Genomic DNA, 22770 nt, shown 5'->3' on the forward strand with positions numbered 1-22770 from the left:
ACTAAATAATGAGACTGTTCGGTAACACTTTACTTGAAGCGGTGTTCATAAGACTGACATGACACCTTCATAATCATGACATGACACATGAAGGAGATTTTATGCACATTTATAACAAATGTCATTAAGTGTCATTTTTAATGCAAAGGAGACATTGTTTGAAATGTCTTTGTTATGACAACTTGACATTACCAAGACAACATAAATGACCACTTTTTACCAAATTGAATTTGTCATTAAAAACTCATTAAGTGTTAATACTCTGTCATATAGTTTTATAACATCGTCATGAATATTTTTCTTGACCTCAACTACAATGGTTCAAATTAAATTTGTCATTAAAATGTCATTAAGTGTTAATACTCTGTCAAATAGTTTTATAACAACGTCATGAATATTCTTCAGTTCATAATGTTTTTTTTAAGTTTCCTCCAGGTGTTTAAGAAATAAAATACAATAATACAATAATAATAATTAAAATTGATACAATAATTTTTATTGCGTGTAGAGACCGATTTCCCTAAAATTAAATGAAAACAGTCCAATAATGGGTTAAGCCATGCAGCATTGGGTCCATATTACTGCAAATACAGTTAATTACATTACATTAATTAATTAAATGTTTTGTTAGTTTTTTCTTCTATGTCAGAAAATTCAGAAATCTCTGTGTGAGGAATAAAAGGTTCTGTTAGTTGTCAGTTTTTTATGTATTGTGCACTTACATAAAGTAAGTATAATCTTATGACGTGTCTGTTGCATTTTGTTAAGGTATTTAAAATTTAACAGAGTATTAGCACTTAATGATATTTAAATGTTAACCCATAGAGCTACGTAGTTTCTTTAGTTTGATAATCATTCTGCTATGTCATGTTTATGACAGATTTATGACAAGTTATGTAAAGTTGTCATAACAAAGACATCTCAAACAATGTCATCTATGCGTTGAAAATGACATAAATCGAACAAATGACACTTAATGACTGTTGTCATAAAATCTACTTCATGTTCATTATGAAGCTGTCATGTCAATCTTATGAACACCCCTTCAAGTAAAGTGTTACTGACTTTTCCAATTTGGATGAACTAATCCTTTACTGAAAATTTTGAAAAAGTAATGCAACTTACCGGCCATCAAGAACACACCAACCACAGTATGGGTCCTTCACTGCCAGACAGGAAGTACAATCAGTGTGTTTTTCACACTCTGCTACAGGCCTCTTCTCCACCTGAACACACAACACACACACATTCACATAGGGACCAACATGTGACCCAGACATACACTCACCTAAAGGATTATTAGGAACACCATACTAATACTGCGCTTGACCCCCTTTCGCCTTCAGAACTGCCTTAATTCTACGTGGCATTGATTCAACAAGGTGCTGAAAGCATTCTTTAGAAATGTTGGCCCATATTGATAGGATAGCATCTTGCAGTTGATGGAGATTTGTGGGATGCACATCCATGGCACGAAGCTCCCATTCCACCACATCCAAAAGATGCTCTATTGGGTTGAGATCTGGTGACTGTGGGGGCCATTTTAGTACAGTGAACTTATTGTCATGTTCAAGAAACCAATTTGAAATGATTCGAGCTTTGTGACATGGTGCATTATCCTGTTGGAAGTAGCCATCAGAGGATGGGTAAATGGTGGTGATAAAGGGATGGACATGGTCAGAAACAATGCTCAGGTACTTAAACGATGCCCAATTGGCACTAAGGGGCCTAAAGTGTGCCCAGAAAACATCCCCCACACCATTACACCACTGCATTAATGGAAATTGAACAGGTGTTCCTAATAATTCTTTAGGTGAGTGTACATCCCTATGGTTGAGTGTAAATCTATATCTTTAGCAATGAGTAAAATGTAATTATAATGAGTAACACTAAATATGCAATAGTGTGTGCGTGTTTTCAATAATGCACTCACAGTATTGCTGGTCATGATGTAAAGGTGTTTGTGGTTAACATCCAGCAGTAAGTCGCTGTTGATGGGTGAACCTGCTTGAATCTGAACAGTGGAATATCTCTTCACCTCTCCTGACTCGCCCAGGAACACCTACAGCACAAGAAAACAGCCTGAAGTCTCTGCGAAAGAGTTTTTTTCCCAATAAGTAACCTGACAACATCTCCTAGGAACTTCCTCAAGGTTTAATTGTCCATTTAAGCTTCTGAAACTACATCAGATGCAACAAGACACCTTAAAGACCTGAAGGCAGCTGGATGTGGGCAGGTCTAACTAAAAGAGCTAAAAGTGTCTGTAGAAAAGGGTTTAGCACTTCTAAGTCCTGTTAAAGGAAAACGACGTTCGAGGCAAAGCGATAGATCTAAGAGATCGGCCTAATGCCTCTTGAATCCTATCACGAGCCGGGTTGATTTCAGTAAACAAGATTAGAATAGTGAGAAGCCCATCGGAGGAGCAGGTATCCTGGTTAAGAGTGTCAGACGGTGAGAGCTGCTTACGCACTCTGCCTATTCAAGTTTGACTTTTAAGGGGATTACCATCGACAAACTGTCGCCCACTGTCTACTGCGATAGGAATCATGCATTGGTGCATTATTATATTATGCAAGACAGAATAGGTGTGTGTGTGTAGAGAAAGTATACCTGTGTGAGAAGTAGTACAAACTATTATGGTGTTGCATGTCGTTATGTGTTAATGGGAAGTGTATTTGTGCTTGTGTGTGTGTGGTGTGATCTACTGTAATGTGTTAATCCTAGTATAATACATGGCTTCTGTTCAACTTGGCAAAGAGTTTGATCTCTCACACACACACACACACACACACACACACACACACACACACACACACACACACACACACAAAAAGGTTTAGCTGTGAATTCAGTCAGCACCAAAACCAGTTTGCAACGTAAATCTGCATAATATTTGAATTGTAAACATGAAGCCTAATGGTTTACATCTTCATTTGAATAGTGCATGTGTGCACAATTTTACGCGTTACTTTTTGGATAAGAACTGCAAAAACTATGCAGATTTTTACAAGGTTGTAATTAATAATTATAATTATAATTTATTAATCTTTGTTCATATTAATTTTGGCATTTACTAAAATCAAGCATTGTAAGTGTTAACATCAGTTGCACCATGAACAAACTTGACATTAACTAACATTTAAAAGAATTAATACATTCTAAAAAAATATTTTGTTTATTGTTTGTTAATGCATTTACTAATATTTACTAAAACAACCATATTGTTAATTTTTACCGGATTTGTTTCAGTTAAAAAAAAAAACGTATAAAAAAACAGTCAAGATGTTCTTGCAAAAACACACTGTGGCCTGTTGTATAAACTTCTAAGACTAGTTTTAAAAGTTAGTCATCCAAAACTGATTACTCCAAACTGATTGCTAGTTAGTCAGACTAACTCTTAAGCAGTGTTTGAATTATGTCAAAGATTATGGGGGTCCCCCATTGCCCCCCGGGCAAGGTCATAGGGTCGCCGTAATAAATAAAAAAATGGTAAGATGTGTTCCTGGATCAACATTTTAATCAAGGACCCTTAATTCAAACCATAACCATTTTTTAGCCCTCAAATTATTGTTTGAATTAGTTTGAGAAGAATTTTTTTAAAAGCCCCTAACCCAATCCTAAATCTAACAATCTGTGAATTCCTCAAGAAAAAAGTGTGGACCCCCCTAATTAATATTTTTGTGCTTTATAGGAGGTCCGGGACCACCCCAGCCCCCCTTAATTCGACCACTGTTCTTAAAGGTATAGTTCACTTTAAAATGAAAATTCTGTCATCATTTACTCATCCTCATGTTGTTCTAAACCTGTATGAATTTCTTTTTTCTGATGAACACAATAGAATATGTAAGGGATAATGTAGAGGCAGCCGGTAGTTATCGGGAAATAAGCCCCGACAGTGTGATCAGGACCCGACGCGAAGCGGAGGGTCTTGTATCACACTGAAGGGGCTTATTTCCCGATAACTACCGGCTGACTCTACATTATCCCGCTTATTACACGGCTACTTGTCACATAAGAAAAAAAACTGGACATGAATATGAATTTGAAACATTTTATTGGCATATTTGTTTTAAGTTAACATTTTTTATCCTTCCGCGAAACTTTGCACAGATGCATAAAATGATCGTAATACCTTATTAAGATCCTCTGCTTCATACTTGTCTGTCTCCATTTTTTTTCTCTTCTAGCCAGTCTTTGAGAAGTTTTAATGCCCATTCTGTATTTTTTTGTGTGTTGGCTTCGTAGCTGTCATGCTCTATTTTGTCAAGTTCAGTCTCAGTAAGCTCTCTGTGTCTTGTCGTGGTTGTCCAGTGTTTGTCACAAGATGGCGCCAAACAAACAGTAATCTTTATTGGCGCGGAGCGATCTTACTCGTAAAAGTAGTACCGGCTATGCGTTTTTATTTTGGAGCGGTTATTATTCGAAAAGAACGAACCTGCAAATGTCTCAACTGACCAATCAGAATCAAGCATTCCAGAGAGCCGTGTAATAAATTTTGATAAATGATTGTAAACACACAGCAGTAAGTGACCATAGACTTCCATAGTAGGAATAAAAAAATATGATGGAATTTAATGGGTACCATCAACTGTGTGCTTACCATCATTTATCAAAATATTTTTTTCCTACTATGGAAGTCTATGGTCACTTACTGCTGTGTGTTTACCATAATTTCTCAAAATATCTTCTTTTGTGTTTATCAGAAAAAAATAATTCATACAGGTTTAGAACAACAAGAAGATGAGTAAATGATGACAGAATTTTCATTTTAAAGTGAACTATCCCTTTAAGACACAGTCTTAACTTCATGGCTATGTTTATGCATCCGGCCACATGACATATAGGGCCCTATCTTGCACCCAGCGCAATTGACTTTGTCAGTGACGCATGTATCATTCGTATTTTGCGCCGGCGCACAGCGGGGTTTTTCCCTCCACAGATGCACGTCAGCAAACTAGGGAATGAACTTGCGCTCCCTGGGCGGTTCAGCGCAAAAAGGAGGTGTGTTGCGGCGCAAACCATCTCTTATGCTATTTTGCAGTTTCAAAAAACAATTGCGCTACTAACCAAAAAAAACTAGTCTAAAGTCAGTGGCGCGTTGCGCGTGGTTCATTATGCTATTTTAAGGGCGCATGCTTGACCATAATGTATAGCGTGCACAACGCGCATACACTTTGCTTATCTAATCTACACAGATGCAACAGTTATTTTTGCAAATCATAAATTGTTACACTTAAAAATATTAATACACGAGATAAGGGGAATCATAGTGGTGAGCATTGTGGTGATAGTTTTTATTTATTCTCATGCAAATAACGATTAAAATATTTTCATAACTTTGTTGTGTGGCTGTATTACGTTTATTTTATGTAAATAATAGTTAAAATGTTTTCATAAGAAACCTTAATGTATATGAACTTGATTTGTAAGAGTACTTTGGGGTTGGACCTTGCTTGCGTTTCTTGGGTCCGATTTCAAAGCCCCCAAACCCTTTCAGCGGTGAGGGTGGACGCAGCGATGTCCTCTGCTGGCGTCAGGTCCTGAGGCAGATCCACCTCCCGTTACACGGCGTGCCCGATTTATGCTGGCAAGCGTGGGATTCCCCCGTACAAGGACGTCGGTCTCCTCGGCTGTGAACCGCTCCTGGCGTGCGCCTGGTAAATCCGTCATAATAATAGCAACCCGCCATGGAACTTGCGCCCTTGCGTTTAAAGGGAATGTTGGCTAGCGTTCTGATTGGTTTATTTGACGTTACGCCCCAACCACACCTATGAATAATGAACCTACTTCAGACCAACCCCTTATTGATTTGCGCCCGGCGCAAGAGTTATTTCTCACGCCGGGAAAATAGCAACAGCGCCCAAGATCCGCCCACAAACTCACTTGCGCGTTGCGCTTCGCACTTGCGTTTCAGATCGTTAAAATAGGGCCCATTATCTTACAGATCTTTAAAATAAATGCATTTTGTTTAAATGATGTTTAGATTTTTTACTGGATAGCAATACAAAAAAATTCAGATTACGAAAAAATTGCATGATTTTGGGCAGTGCATAAAAAATCTCAGGACACCTGGAAAATAACGTTAACTTTTAATCAGATGTTTCAAGAAAAGGTTCATCCAAATATGAAAGATAATAATTTTATATTAAAATGCCATGTGTGATTCATAATGTTGATGCCCCAAATGCACATACACTCATCATTATCAAGTTTCACGTTTAAAAGTAAACCATATCATTTATGATGCAGGTGACGGGATTTTATTATAAAACTATTTCTTTGTGTTCAGTTAAAGAAAGGAAGTCATATACTTTATATCTGTGATGACATGAGAGTGGGTTAATTATGTGAAAATGTGCATATTTCAGTGACCTACTTCTTTAAAGTTTTACCAATATAGCCAGTGGCAGATCCAAAGAGAAGTGATACAGGTCTAGTGACATAGTCATTTCCCAACCCTGTTCCTGGAAGCACACCAACACTACACGTTTTCCAACTCTTCCCAATAAAACACACCTGAATCTACTCATCAGCTTATTAGTAAAAACTCCAAGATTGGATAAAATAGGGTTAAATATGGGTGACATCCAAAATGTGCACAGTTCATCTTCCTTTAGGAATAGGCTTGGGAAATGCATCACGACTGATCACACCTAGGCCGTTTCTCAATATGCGTTCTTGTCTGTACTTGTGTTCTTGTGGACTTGTGAAACATCATCAGTCGCGAACAAAGTACTGTTCCAAATCAAAGTTCGCATCAAGCCCAAATTCACATAAAATCCCTGGATGTGTTCTTGATCCGCCCATTTTATCGAGGATGCATCAGAGGAGACTTGTGTGGACTTATGACAGCGAAGTTTCCCAGAATGCATTTTGCATCAGGAGTTCGTTCTTCCGAGTCTGAACTTGCAAGTTCGAACTACGAAGGACACAAGTCCGAGTTTGGCGTACTTGCTATTAAGAAACGGCTCTAGAGTCCCATGTCAGATTTCTTTGCATACAGGGGGCGATATGCACCCCCGCCCCTGATTTTTGTAGCAACCTTTGCTGTTTAAATGAGTCACTTGCTTTCCTTGGCAAGAATGTAGTGAATGCTTGCAAACAATGACACTGACTCGCCAAAATGTGTCAAATAGCAGACTGTCATAGTGAGGCCTGGGCCACATAGTGTCGCCTTGAATTAACCAAACAGTGCGGTTTCACCTTTGACCTCTGAGTCATGCAAATATTTGTCGTTTTGCTACGAGGCACAGACATTAATTTGTCTATGTTTTGATTTCAGCACAAGTGAGTCTAAATGAGACTATGCCTGAGCCATCATCCTTCACCATAAATAGTGTTTTATATAGTGTGGTTTGCGGTGAAGCTAAAAAAAACTAAACACAAAAAGGCTTGCTTTTTTAGCACTATCACAGCTATGACACATTCCCCGGCGGGCAAAATCTCCTTTCTGCTTAAGTAGTCAGATAATATTACAATATTAAGTGGGACTTCTATTTCCATGGTATTCTACAAAGTGCACTATAAATCTAAACTTTACAAATAAGCAGCCATACAGTTTATGTTCATGGTAAATACCTTATGCAAATTGCCTTTGGAGTCACCCAGGAAGACAATCGTGTGCCCCTCCTTCACACTGACGGCCACAGCAGTAAGACGTGCGGATGGATTCTCCCATATCGGTTTAGCGTCAACCGGCTCCCGGCTTGCCATTGGACTGGGGGTGTGGTCTGAACCACAGGGATAAGCGTTCAGGGTGTTCTGGTTGAAAAACATCACAACATAATCCAGTTTCTTCTTGTGTAATGCTAAATTGTGCCAATCTCAGACATTGTGACTGTCGTTTTTGTACTGTAAAGGTTTATAATCTCAAGATTGTGAAATCTTATTAGTCCAGAAAAGCAGATTAAATGAAGATTATCTTGGTTTCAAACTAGGATCGCAAAGTGGCTTCTTTGTTTGAGACTAACACTATCAAATCTGCACCAAAAGTCTAGCCTGACATTTATTGGAGATGCTTTTATCCACAGTGATTTACGGTGCATTTAACATATGAATTTCTTTTAAAGGGGAACGGTTAAGAAATGCATACATGCAAGACAACTTTTTATGTTTGTTTTTGCACGCAATGCATGCTTTTGTGAAAATGCATAAAACAAAACGTGCAGACACTGTGCAGAGATGTATAGAGTCTATATAATATATTAAAACTAATGAATTAGTCAATTTCCTTTAAAAAAAATCCAGATAATTTACTCACCACCATGTCATCCAAAATGTTGATGTCTTTCTTTGTTTAGTCGAGAAGAAATTATGTTTTTTGAGGACAACATTCCAGCATATTTCTCATTTTAATGGACTTTAATGAACACCAACACGTAACAGTTTTAATGCGGTTAAAAATTGCAGTTTTGAAGGACACTAAACGATATCAAACAAGGCATAAGGGTCTTATCTAGCGAAACGATTGTCATTTTTGGCAAGAAAAATAAAAAAACATGCACTTTTAAACCGCAACTTCTCTTCTTCCTCCAGTCCTGTGACGCGCCAGCGCGACCTCACGCAATACGTCATGACGTCAAGGTCACGGATGACGTATGCGAAACTACGCCCCAGTGTTTACAAGTGTGGAGGAAGACGACCATTCTAACGTTGTTGTATGTGGAATAAAACTAATTAATGTCTGTGTGTCAGTATATTGTTTAAAATGGTCCGCAAATGTGCGTTTCATATATGTAACACGTGACCTTTCCACGACATTACGCAATTACGTGAGGTCGCGCTGGCTCGTCACAAGATCGGAGATAGACGAGAAGTTGTGGTTTAAAAGTTTACATATTTTTATTGCCAAAAATGACAATCGTTTCGCTAGATAAAACCCTTATGCCTTGTTTGGGATCGTTTAGAGTCCTTTAAAGCTGCAATATTAAACTGCATTAAAACGGTTAAGTGTTGGGGTCCATTAAAATGAGAAAAATCCTAGATTGTTTTCCTCAAAAAACATAATTTCTTCTCAACTGAACAAAGAAAGACATCAACATTTTGGATGACATGGTGGTGAGTAAATTATCTGTATTTTTTTCAATCTAAGCATCAATCTATATCAATATACTGTTACGCCCAAAATGCTCTACAAATAATTTGCAGAAAGCAACCACTTACAGACTAACAACAAATCAAGCATTCAACTTCAGTTGCAATAAACATTTTGTGTTTTCTGCCCCAATTGGATGGGGGGGCATGCATTGCAGTAAAAAAGCAGGGCAAAAACTTTCTAAAGGAATCTTTTGTGTTTTTCATGCAATTTGATACATGGGTTTATCATTATCATTTTGGTTGAACTATTCCTATTTCTCCCGAAGTCTCCTGGACATTTGACCCTAGTACAAATCCCTACCCCCTCCACTAGCAAACATCATTAGGTTAGTTTAGGCGTGTGTGTTTTATTGATCCTAACAACCCTGTTTAGAAGCGAGCAGACCAGGTCTGTAGACGTTAAAGACATGAATAGACAGATACAAGGAGGTCACGAAGAGGTTTTGTCCCTGAGGTCTGTGATTTGTCCTGGAGTCTTGTTAGAACTGATGCTAGGATGTCTTGCCCTATGCTTTTCAGAGTATAAATATAATTCACTCAAGACTATGGCAAGCAGGGTCATGAGAGTTAAAGCAATTTGTTTTGAGTTAATGAGAAGCAGTGTATTTAAATGAGGTTAAATGTATTATAATCAATATAATGCTAAAAATGTTGTGGTACAGTTTAACAGAGATGGGCATCTTGTTTATTTTTCCAAGCTTTAAAGCTGAACCACTGTGGGAAAACCTGACCTTAAAACTTTCTTGTAAGTAACGGCACAATGTACATTGTGAAAATAACATACTTCTGTGGACGGTATATTCAAATATTACTGTAAAATAAACACCCGAAAAGTGTTTCCAGTGTCAAATAAATTTTCCGACCAATGGACAAGCAGTTAATAAAACAGTGCTTGTCTGATCGATGTTAAGCAAATAAAAAACTAGGGTTTAAAATGCACTCAAAGGCAAGTACCAAAGATAACCAGGGTAAAGTATGCTCAGAGTGAAACATGGCATCAGATATCGCATCATATCTTTAAATGCAATCTTAAACCTGGAGTATAGTCAGGTTTTTTTTACGTGTACACGAACGGTTGAACACAAAGTTTAGTTTATTTGACTCGTACATGTACACAGACGTTCAACACATGCACATTGCGACAAAATCTCCAGGGCTATATACTACATTTTCTTGTACACGCATGCACGATCAACGTGTACAAGGTACGCAAGGTTTCAAAAACCCGGCTATGCACATACGGTATGCGAAAAATGCGTTGCACACTGTACATGGAAACTCACATACATGTAAAGCTGGGAAAAAACATGTGCGATTTCCATGCATATCTCATCAATAAAGCCGGTTCGGTGATTAGTAGTAAATCGCCATCACCTTCTTTAAAGGGACACTCCACTTTTTTGTTGAGCTCCCCTAGAGTTAAACATTTGATTCTTACCATTTTGAAATCCATCCAGACAATCTCCGGGTCTGGTGGTACCACTTTTAGCATAGTTTAGCATAATCCATTAAATCTGATTATTAGCATCGCGCAAAAAAATGACCAAAGAGTTTCGATAAGAATAAGACTGACGGAAAATTAAAAGTTGTTATACTCTCATTCTGGGGTAATATTCAAGGATTTTGCTGCTGTAATATGGCTACAGAAGGCGCAATAATAATACGGAGCGCCTGAAAATAGTCCCCTGCTATTAAAATTAACCAAGGGGACTATTTTTGGGCAGTGCTAGATTATTACGCCAAAATGAGAGTATAGTTCCCAGTCATATCGGCCTGGAAAATCGCAACTTTTAATTTTCTGTCTGTCTTTATACACGATGTAACTACAGAAGAGTCAAGTTGTAAATAAGAAAAATATTGAAACTCTTTGGTTATTTTTTTGCGCAATGCTAATGGTCTAATCAAATTCAATGAATTATGCTAAGCTATGCTAAAGGTGGTACCGCCAGACCTGGATATCAGCTGAATAGAAAAATCTAATATTTAACTCTATGGGAGCTGAAAAATAAGCATATTTTCAAAAGAGTGGAGTGTCCTTTTAAGATGGATTGGCATTTACTATTACTGAAATACGGCTCTGTGTAGTAAATGCCGCTCCATCTGAAAGCAGGTGATGGTGATTTACGTCTAATCACTGAACTGACTTAACTGATGAGATACGCATGAGAATCACAAACGATATTTTGCCCAGCTCTACATACACGGAAAAAGTGGACCATACTTTGGCATTAACTCTTTCCCCGCCATTGACGAGATTTTCCATCTTTCCGCAAATTTTTAAACCCGGAAGTATTGCCCTATGGCAAGCTGCTGCATGTCCGTGTCTGTTTCAAAGATCGCTCTGAATGGGATCTCTATGAAAAGTCCGTCACAAAAATTGAATTATCTCTGCTTTTAGCTCAAAATGTGGTGTTTTTGCAGAAACCTACCCATATTCAAAAGCTGATAGCAAAAGAACCACTGAATGTAGGATGAAACGTTTATTTTTGTTTGAAAGCAGAGGGTCTGTTCTTTCATTTGGTATATTGTATGTTTATATATTTAAAGAAGAACATTTTCTGGAAGGCATTAAACTTTGGTGAAAATCATGAAAAACGCTGGCGCTGGCTGGCAACTTTAAAAAAAATGCTGAGTTAAGAAGCTACTTTACACTTTATTTGTATTTACTCACCATGGGCAGGTTGGCACAGCTGGATTTGACTTCATATTCAATGTACGCCACATTGTTGCCCCCATCTTGTGTGTAGCACAGATCTCGAGTACCATCAATACTGCGGTCCACCTCATCCAGATTGTACATGCATAATGCCGATTCCTCACTAGGTCCACTAGCACCACTAAGCGGCATTGAGAAGACTCCCAATAAAACTTGCGAGGCTCCGTATTCTCCACCACCCACATGCGCCCCCTGGAGGAGATTGTAGTTCTTTCCAGGCAAACGGCATGTTAGCGGAACTTCAACGTAAGAATAATACGCCTGATCGTCAAGACAAACCCGAGCCACGTACGTACGATATTCCCTAGTAGTTTTCAGGTCGCGCCTATAGAACAGGAAGTAGACGTGGTTGCGTCGGGCAAAAGTAGCGACAAAATTGTGGTCGTACTCCGAGAGGCGACCGGCGACGGCGAGTTTTGCAGTTTCCTCGTACGAGAACACAGGTTCCGTCAAAAGTTGTCTTGTGGAGACTGGTGGGTGACTGCTGGTGTACCCTCGTCCGACGTACAGGACCGGATCTTTATCGTGCGGCCGCACTACAAGTCCAACCGTTGAAACCGTCGGGTCGTTAGCCGCTACGTACTGTGTATCAACAGGTCTCTCGGCAGAGAACAGAACTTGCTTCACATTTTCAAGACTGCGTTTTTGGCAGGTGCCCTGGTGGACGCTGCCACAGGTGATAAGCTGGAAGGAGTACGAATCCACTAACAGTAGTTTGTTGTGATTGCTAACAAAGCCAGCCTGAGGGCAGTTCTCAAGGGTCACCGGTGGCAAGCAGTCTTTACTGTCTCTGACGCGTCCCGTTTTCTCATCTACTTCGAGACGGAGGCCATCGAGGCCAGCGAGCTGGAACAGATGGTCCCGTGCCCCCACATAGACCGTCCCTATGCTGGGGTCAGGGTGCAACGCAAGGTGCTGGAAGACCGTGTCATTGGAAGAGAAGTGTGGATAACTGCTATGGACCCCTGGGGCACCCAGAATGGCCAGGAGGAGGGACTGAAACAGGGTGAAGATGAGGGCCATCCCACACTGCACTGCGAAAACACTGATCAAACAGATTGTGACAAAAGTTAGTATTACAACAGCTCAAATATTAATATCATTATCTAGTTTTTAATGGACGTGGCGTGATATATAGAATATGGATCTATTAAATAAGTTCATAAAAATGACAATGTATATAAAATATGTCTGTTTATAATTATGTTTGAAAAATAATACACCCACCATTTGTCAGACATACAGGGTTCAGGAGGCTGCAGTCCTTTTGATTATCCAGTGGCATAGCACATTCCTGTGAAGACAGAAATGCATACAGATTAGCTTTTAACACAGTAAGTAACGAAGACATGAGGCTTAAAACCACTGTGAGACACAGCTGTTGAGCTGAGCAATCCCTCTCTGACAGGAAATTGGATGATATAGGCTCTAAATCACCATCAATCCCCTAATGCATTGCTGTACAGTAGTAGATTGGCAGAGATCCTCTACTGAGAGAGGAGGGAAACTGTAGATGATGTTTTATATGAATAAGATGTGATTAATATGAGGCCATTATAAGACGGTAGTCACTGCTTTCTTGAGGCAATCCAAGCTGACCTAAACAATCAATAATGAAAGTGAAATAATGTGATTTGATGCTGGAATGATCTCTTATAGCTCAGCATCAGGTTTGGTTCCACATTTTCCTAAGTGCAGCATCATTTCTGGTATTTTCCACATTTTCTTGCCCCTCTTGCCTATTTATAATTATTCTGTAGCTCAGTTGGTAGTGAACTGCATTAGCAACCAAAAGGTTGGAGGTTTGAATCTAATGGAAAACACATACTGATAAACAATGTTTAAATCAAATTCATCTAAATGGTTTAAAAACTGTTGCAAAGGGTGAGTCATGAAGTTAAAGTAGCGTTGCACAAAAAAGACTGCACGTCGGCTCGTAAGCAATCCAATAAAGAGCTATTATGCACATTTAAGCTGCTCTCTTATAATACAGTAATGCATCTGGGAAGAAAGATGATAAAAGCTGCTAAATTCTGAACAAAAATGTCATTCAAAAATGTATTGTATCGTGCATCGTAACGTGGCCTTGCATCGTAGTGGGAAAATATTGGCAATACACAGCCCTACGGGAAGCAACCACTAAATGAACTTGAGCGATCTTTAACCGTCTGGCTCAGTTACAATAAAGGTACAGTGCTGTGCCTTCGACCATCAATGTGTACACTGTAAAAAAAGCCGTAGAAATTGCACCTGGGTTGCCGGTAATATACCGTAGATTTAAATTTATGTTATTTACTGGCAACATTTTGTTCAAAGTTAAATGATCATTTAACATTTACAAGTCTTTGTCTTAACAGAGTAAAACAAAAAAAAACAGCATCAAGCAAAACATTCTGGGAAACAAAATCTGAAGCAAAAAACTGAAAAAGGTTGATGATGATTTCTGGTTCCCAGAATGCTTTGCATGAGACTGTTATTGTATAGTTTTATTCTGTAAAGATAAAGACTTGTTAATATTTAAAATTTATTTAACTTTGAACAAACTCTTGCCAGTAAATAACATAAATTTAAATATACGGTAAATTACCGGCAACCCAGCTGCAATTACATTGTAATTTCTACGGATTTTTTTTTACAGTGTACTAAAGATTTGTTGACTAATCAATTGAACTGTGTACAAACTAAACTGGAACAAGAATTTACATTGAGCTTAAAAATCGAAACGTATATACAGGACACTTTGCACTTTCATTTGAAAAGTCTGCAAAACACCACTGATATCTATTAATGTGGGAAAGACACTTAACAAAACCAAACAGTACAAAGTTAACGGATAAGATGATGGCCATTCAACTTAATTAATTTTATTTGAATGACGTGCAGTACCAGACTTGTAAGCTTCACGTTATAGTAACTCAGGAGATCGGTATTTTAAACATCATGTAAATGTTTTGCAAAAGGTATTGATTTGTTTTGTTTGGTTAGAGAGATAACTGACTATAGAGGTCAAGTCATAATCTGTTAACTTGTAACTTTCTTAAGCAACATTCGCAAGAAGCCTGGGCTTTCCCTATCCAATCTTATTTCCTTGTTCTAAAAAAAGAAATATAGTCTCAAGAAATATCTGCATACACATTACTAAACCACTGAAACGACTCAAATCAATGTAGTATACAAGCCAGTGGCACTGTAATTCTGCCAAAGAGATCCACTAAAAACGTACTTTGAACGCATTAGTAAAGCTAATAGGCACACTACCTTCTGCAACACGAACACAAGCATTGTTGTTATTGTTGCGGTTATGTGATGTAGTGATGTCGAACATGGGGTGATGACATCATATCACAAAATATACTGATACACGAAACTCCAAGGTTGTCGTGTTCAGATTGATCCACTCCTGTACCTGGTTTAAAAAAAAATAGTGGTTTCAGGCCCCGAAAATGCCGGATCTGTCAAGACGAAACACTGATACAGAACAAATTTACGTACACAGCTTAACATGTCTACGTGTGAACAGACTCTTAATCTGTTAAAGGAAAACACTACCGTTTTTCAATATATCACTAAGTTCTTACCTCAACTTAGATTAATTAATACATACCTATCTTTTTTCCAAAGCGTGCACTTAATCTGTGTACAACGCGTTGTGAATGTATTAGCATTTAGCCTAGCCCCATTCATTCCTTAGGATCCAAACAGGGATGAATTTAGAAGCCACCAAACACTTCAATGTTTTCCCTATTTAAAGACTGTTACATGAGTAGTTACATGAGTAAGTATGATGGCACAAAACGTGGCGGTTTTTTAACAGATAAAAATTATCACTCCTGAGTACTCCCCCTCTCACTCAAACTTCGGTCAATATTACTGCGCCCGAGGTCGAAGTGCTGAAACTTTAAAGGAATGGTCTACTCTTTTGCCATATTAAACTATGTTATAACCTCAACCTAGACAAATTAATACATACCTATCTTTTTTCAATGCGTGCACTGTACAGCGCGTTGTGAATGTGTTAGCATTTAGCCTAGCCCCATTCATTCCTATGGTACCAGAAAAAAGTTTTATTTTGTGGCACCATACTTACTGGTATAACTCCTCAGGTAACAGTCTTTAAATAGGGAAAACACGGAAATGTTTGGTTGCTTCCCTGTTTGGTACCATAGGAATGAATGGGGCTAGGCTAAATGCTAACACATTCACAACACGCTGTACAGTGCACGCATTGAAAAAAGATAGATATGTATTAATTCGTCTAAGTTGAGGTAATAACATAGTTTTATATGGCCAAAGGGTAGACTAATCCTTTAAGGTAGCTTGAAATTCATACATTAATTGGACAAACTACAATATGATTTGGCCAGCTTGATCTTACAGGAATTTGTACGTATTTTACGAGTTACCTAATTCAAAATGTATGAATATTCGAAAAAACAATAATGAATTCCCACACCTAACCCCAACGAGGGGTGAAGGCAAATCGTACAAAACTGTGGTTATACAAATTAATATGAATAAGCAACCTCGTAAAATACGTATGAATTTTAATGTGCTGGATTTGGCTCAGACACGTCCTTCCATGCTAGCTTTGGTATGTTATTTTTGTCAACAAGTTACAAACATTTGCATGATTAGTTTAAAATTCACTGCCAAGATTTCTGCCGACCGGAAAACATTCCTAAAGCACTCTTCAGTCCTGTTTTCATTGTGATCAGACTTCAGAGGTGTTTCGAAAAAAAAAAAAAAAACCCTCAATATTAGGTTTAACGCCGAAGAGCACCACAGACAGAGCAACTCAACCTCCAAAGTGAGTGAACAGCTAACAGAATAATAGACCCTTGTTAGGCTGACTGCTTTTAAATCTTTACTAGAATAGACATGCAGGTGGTGTTGATTTAACACCAATGACAGTTAAGACCCACACAATACAAAATCACCTCTTCACAAACCAGTCATAGAAAATGGGGGAGGGAGAGGGAAAGTGAGGACGAGAGACAGAAAGATAGAGTGTGAGAGAGAGAGAGAGAGAGACGGCGAGAAACAGATTAAGTGAGTGAGAGAGAAAATGAGCAAGTGTGATGAGAGAGCGAGACAAGAGGGCGAGAGACAGACAGGCTGAGTTAATGAGAGAGAGAGAGAGAGAGAGAGAGAGAGAGAGAGAGAGAGAGAGAGAGAGAGAGAGAGAGAGAGATTCCACACAAGTACGACAAGCACTTCACCCTGTATTGAACGATAAAACTCTGAGCAGTCCTCTCTGAATCGTCCCTATGCTGAAGGGAGTGTATTGTTTGGAAGGGTTCCCAGGGGCATAGACGCTTAGACTGGCATGGTAACGCAAGGCCTGCGAGGCATGCCTCACACAGCAGCGGGGAGAGGAGACTGACCCCTCTGTCTATCCGGGAGGGGTTGGCAGTGACCCCACATATTTACGGCCTCCAACAGAATGTTACGCTGTCACGCCTCATTGGACACGACAATGAACATGAAAAGTTGCCACTCTGGATGATTAGGAAAGCTATTTATCCATCTCTAGGGACAATGTGGCCATTCACCAAGTAGAATAAGCACTGAGACGTATTTCACAATGTTTGAGACGTCTTTTCGGATATCAAACCGATGCTGTTAGCGTTCCTGCTTAAAGAGATTTGTCTGTAAAATATGGTGAATGGGTGCTGGGAACAATCTGTGGTTTGATTTAATAATTTTTCAAGAAGGCGTGAGAACAGAGAGATGTAATAGAGAGGAGTGAATAATGAGAAATAGGAGCGTGAGTAGATCCATAAGAGATGTTATTAATAGACCTCTTGAACATTGAGGGTATTGAAGCATTACAGCATACTTTACATTCCAAACACTATTGTTGACCTTTCCATAGTCTTACATAGACTTTTTACCATCAGCATGAGGTCTGGTTCACCTTGTCTGGTCCACACTTATTCTGGTTAAGAACCGCCCATTTAGAAGTAAAGCGACCAATCGAAATTAATTTTGTTTTATGCATTATTTAGTAGCACAGTTATCTTAAAGAGCACTTATGGCCCGATTCATGATTCTTCATTTCCTTTGGTGTGTAAGTGTGTATGCGTACATGTTAACAATATGCAAAAGGTACAAACCCCCAAAGTAAACGATGATGCGAGTTAACGTTTCCAACGTAAATCTCTTTTCTTGGATTAAAACAAACACGTGAATTGTAGGCAACAGTTTACTTCCTGGGATTGGTGATGTAGACAAGAGCGACATTATCATAATTTCTCCCGCTTTGACTCACAGCCTGTAAGTTAACTCTTGTCGGCATTGCATTTTGAGCGAATCTTTCAAACATGTTAAGGAGCGTGACATTTCCGGCTGATGTCAGAGGTATTCAGGCCAATTAAAACGTACAGATTAGCTGGCCAATCAGGGACACAACGCTTTTCAAATCAATGATTTTTGTACAAAATCAGTGCGTTTGAGGTAGGCAGGGATTTCTAGAGCTACAAAAATTTGTGTGGTATGTAGAAAATTATGTTTTTTTAACCATAAACCACATACGTACGTACGTACGTACGCACACACAGACACACAGACGCACACACGCACACACACACGCACACATATGCATATATACATATATATATATATGTATTAATATGTATATATATGTATATATGTATATATGTATATATATGTATATATAATGTATACACACACACACACACACACACACACACACACACACACACACACCCACACACACACACACACACACACACACACACACACCCACACACACACATATATATACACACACATATACATATACATATATGTGTATAATCACGAATAATCGTTAACCACTAAAATTGATCTGACTCAAAGTTATGATTATTTTACAGATAAGACACAACAAAACAAATATACAGCTCGGAGATATTTAGTTAACTTCACAAACTTTGGCTATTGATTTTGTTTCCCATTAGACTGGTAAAAAAACCTTTGCAACCAACATTGCACAAAGGCAGCCAATCAGATTAGAGCTTGCCAGAACTAGAAAGTGCTTGGCATTTTCAGTGCAATTCGCATCAGATGGTCAATGAATAGCCCGTGGGCGCTCAGCAAGACCGAGACCAAGTGTTTCACTCTTCTGAACCATCTGTCATTTCATTTCAAAATAACATGAAGCAATCATAAACAAATGTTCTGGGGGTGGAAGGGTAAGGCACAGCAAACAGGACCTGGGGAAGGAGGAGCGAGGTCATCATGCAAACAGTGGACCTTAAAGGGATAGTTCGGACAAAAGGATATTAAACCCATGATTTACTCATCCCCAAGCCGTCCGAGATGCATATGTTTATCATTTTTCAGACGAACACATTTTCAGTTATTTTTGAAAATGTTTTAGATCTTTTAGGACGGTTTCACATTTGGTGCGATTGCCTGGTCCGAACAAGAGTTCGATTGCTTCCCCCTCCCCAATGCCCCCCATGGACTGTGTTCACATATTATTTTTGCATCCGAACCGCAGTACGCTTGCATCATCAAGCTGCAGCCGGCCCGTTCTCATGTTGCTTGGCAACCGCTGTAAACGAGAAGACGACAAGCGTGATTGACGCACTCCAAGCAGAGAGATGATTTCTGAATGCCTCCGCAAAATTGACGTCGGCGGACAGACCGTTGTCATCGAAACGACTTTAGTATGTTTGGGGCAGACAGCCGCGTTTCTGTATTATTTCTTTGAAAACAAAACCAAAGGTTTAAAAAAATAAGAACAAAAGTCAAGCAAGCATTCTATGCATTTTGTTGTCAAGGTAAGTGCACGCACACAAACACACACGTCTGTTTTGGTGGGACATTTCATATAATACGTAATTAACAGCGGTTCACTTCCGCGATTTGGTACGATTGCGCTCACATTAGCAGCGAACCGATCTGGAGTTCACATGAACCGGACCCCAGACCACCCTTTTCAAGCGGACTCGAGTACGCTTCGCGGGTGCGCACCCGAGTTCGGAAGACAGCGTTCACATCATCCAAATGTACCGAACTCTGATGTCAATTGAACCCGGGTGCGCACCAAAAGTGCTAATGTTAAAACGCCCTTAGTTAATCAAATTTAAAGTTATAGGGTCCACTTCTTTAAGTCCAAAAATTGTGCATCCATCCTTCACAAAATAATCCAAACGGCTCCACGATGATAAACAAAGGTCTTCTGAGGGAAATCCGTGCCGTTTTGTTGTAGAAATATCCACATTTAAAACTTTATAAATGAAAATAACTAGCTTCCGGAAACGCAGCCATCTTAGACACACTTTTCTTAGTGACGTATGACAAATTCTGAGGGCGGGAATTTGTCCATCTTGAATGAGGACGTGACTAAAATGGCGCCGTTACTAGAAGCAAGTTATTTTCGTTTATAAAGTTTTAAATGTGAATATTTCTACAACAACACAGCGAGGATTACCCTCCGAAGTCCTTTGTTTATCATCGTGGAGCCTCTTGGATTTATTTTGTGAAGGATGGATGCAATTTTTTGGACTTGAAGGATGTGGACCCCGTAACTTCACATTGGAATAACTGAAAGATTAGTTACAGTTAAAGACTAGTTACGTCTGAAAATGATGGACATATGCATCTCGGACGGCTTGGGGGTGAGTAAATCGTGGGTTTAATATCATTTTTGGCCGAACTATCCCTTTAAAGTCAGCGGCAGCTCTATGAAAAATCTCACGCTGTCTGAACCGAAGAATAAAAACATACAAATCGCAAACTTCCGATCAACATACTGGACATAAAACGAATAATCAAGCCAGTGTTCTTTATCTAAAAGACTGGCCCACTTCCTTCAAGCACACAAACTTCCCATGACAGTTAGAGACCCCTCAGCACTATAAATATCCCATCCAAAAAACACTGATGTTGTGGTTACGGATTCATTTTGAAAGTGCCACAGTCAAGTCTACTGTTCAACAGAGATTCCCATCACTCTTTCGCTTTCACTGTGTGTGTCTGTCTGTATCTGTCTCTGACATGCTGTTGTCTCTCTCTTTCACATGCCCCACCATTACACTTGGCACAAAAAGTTGTGCAAGAGTTTGTGGCAGTGTGTTAAGCACAAAACTGCCACATCACAAGCTATACCATTCAATAACCATTCAAACAAAAAATGACTCCACCAAAGGAGCAGAAAAATTTGTAACTGCAACACGTTAGCTAAATGCTAATATAGTATCTTAAGAGTTAACGTTCTCAGTGTGAACGGGTCTTTATTTTGATCAGGTCTTTCTCTAGTGGTAAAAAAAGCAGACAGCGACCAACGATGGAATCTTGGCTTGTGTGTAGGATTACTGAATGCTGTTCAGCTCCACAATTGTAATTCATGGAAGCTGCCAAACAGACCACCAAAAAACAACTGGATACAGATCAAGAAAGGAAGGAAGCAGAACCAGTGGTTAAGACTGAAGTCATCTGCCAAGATTAATCATTGAAATGACATACAATTAAACAAACTACATTCAGGATTTGGCTAAACATATCAGGAATCGATCATAATTCAAAGCTGACAAAATTAACAAGACACGTGTTAAACATCACCCGACACAATGCAAGTCACTTTCTTTGAAGAGCATTTAAAAGGGCCCCGAGCAGGTTATTAATATTGCTCTGGGTTATAAATTATTCATGGACTTCACCGTCAAACATTTGACGGGGAGTGATGTCCACCCCCCTCTGAGACACTGGTCTTTGTCCTGCCTGCCTGACTGACCACCATAGAAATACAAGTGGTTTGGCCGATTGGTAAAAACAAAACAGGTAAATAATGTGGTGTATTGGGTAACCTGCACACCTGCCGTTTTTCATCTGAGGCTTTTCAGATAAAAACAGGTTGTGCAGATACAAACACGCGGTGCTGGTTTATTAGGGAATCCTGGGGAGGGGTTTTGAGGTTTGGGGTGTTTTCAATTATTCAACATGCTCTCAGCCTTTCAAGCAACCTGCAGATCTTTTTTGGTGGCTGGTTCATTGAATCGGCTTGTGATGGAATAGGGAACGAGTGCTTGAGTGACCCCAGATGTGAGAGAGACTACAAATTGGGCGTCTCAGATTTGTGCCAAGCTGGGGTCAATCAAGGGCCATGAGAATCAAGTCGGCCGTTGCCTAACATGCCTTTAAGGAAAATGTTTAACCACAAATGGATATTCTGTTGTCTTTTGTTTTCTTCTGTAAAAATCAAGCAGATATTGTTATGAATGTCAAAAGTATGAGGCTGTGGCTCCAAATATGAAAAACTAGAAAATGAAATGGAATTGTGTGCTAGATTTAAAGATGTCTGAATCCATAAAACAGCTTTGGATGTGGAAATTCATTATTCAATATAAATCTTCCAGGTCACAAAAGTTATCCAACAACACATTCAATTAAAAATGCAATTAATGCAAAAAATATGGTGCGTGAAAATATGAAGATGAGATTTGAGAGCTACAACAGACAGCAACATTTCAGTGGATCTGTTTCCTAAATTGAGAAAGATATTATATGGCTTGAAGGGATAGTTCACCCAAAAATAAAAATTCTGCTATCATTTACTCACCACCCTCAAGTTGTACACTTGATTTACTCACTCAAACCTGTATACATTTCTTTGTTCTGCTTATCACAGATAAAGATATTTTGAAAATTTTTTTGTTGTAACCAAACAGATATGGGTCACCACTGACTTCCATAGCATTATTTTGTCCTACAATGGAAGTCGATGGTGCCCCAAGTCTGCTTGGTTGCAAACAAATATATAGAGGTTTGGAACATTTTGAGGGTAAGAAAGAGGCTATTTACACCTAGTATTAAGATACGTTTTGGTCAGTCGGATCATAAATGGACGACGGCATACAGGTGTAAACAGGGTGTAAAAGTTCGACTGGATTGCTTTTGTTGTGTAGACACGCATGTGTTTGAACAACTACAACACACGGCCTACACTC

The 22770-nt window shown here is 39.0% G+C and overlaps 1 protein-coding gene across 3 annotated transcripts in view; it reads right to left on the bottom strand.

Annotated features, from left to right (window-relative positions):
* plxnb1a (plexin b1a) overlaps window positions 1–22770 on the bottom strand; it is a 115445-nt gene that overhangs the window by 35636 nt on the left and 57039 nt on the right. For all 3 annotated transcript variants that reach the window (XM_073812953.1, XM_065286223.2, XM_073812954.1), the window contains exons 2-6: window positions 13040–13106; window positions 11768–12857; window positions 7579–7761; window positions 1934–2062; window positions 1126–1226 (exon numbers count right to left, since the gene is read on the bottom strand). In XM_073812953.1, coding sequence (XP_073669054.1) covers window positions 1126–1226; window positions 1934–2062; window positions 7579–7761; window positions 11768–12857; window positions 13040–13053 — 1517 coding nt within the window. In that variant the 5' untranslated portion in view covers window positions 13054–13106. The remainder of the gene's footprint in view (window positions 1–1125; window positions 1227–1933; window positions 2063–7578; window positions 7762–11767; window positions 12858–13039; window positions 13107–22770) is intronic.

This window comes from Paramisgurnus dabryanus, chromosome 21 (genome assembly GCF_030506205.2).
Source record: "Paramisgurnus dabryanus chromosome 21, PD_genome_1.1, whole genome shotgun sequence".
NCBI lineage: Eukaryota > Metazoa > Chordata > Actinopteri > Cypriniformes > Cobitidae > Paramisgurnus > Paramisgurnus dabryanus.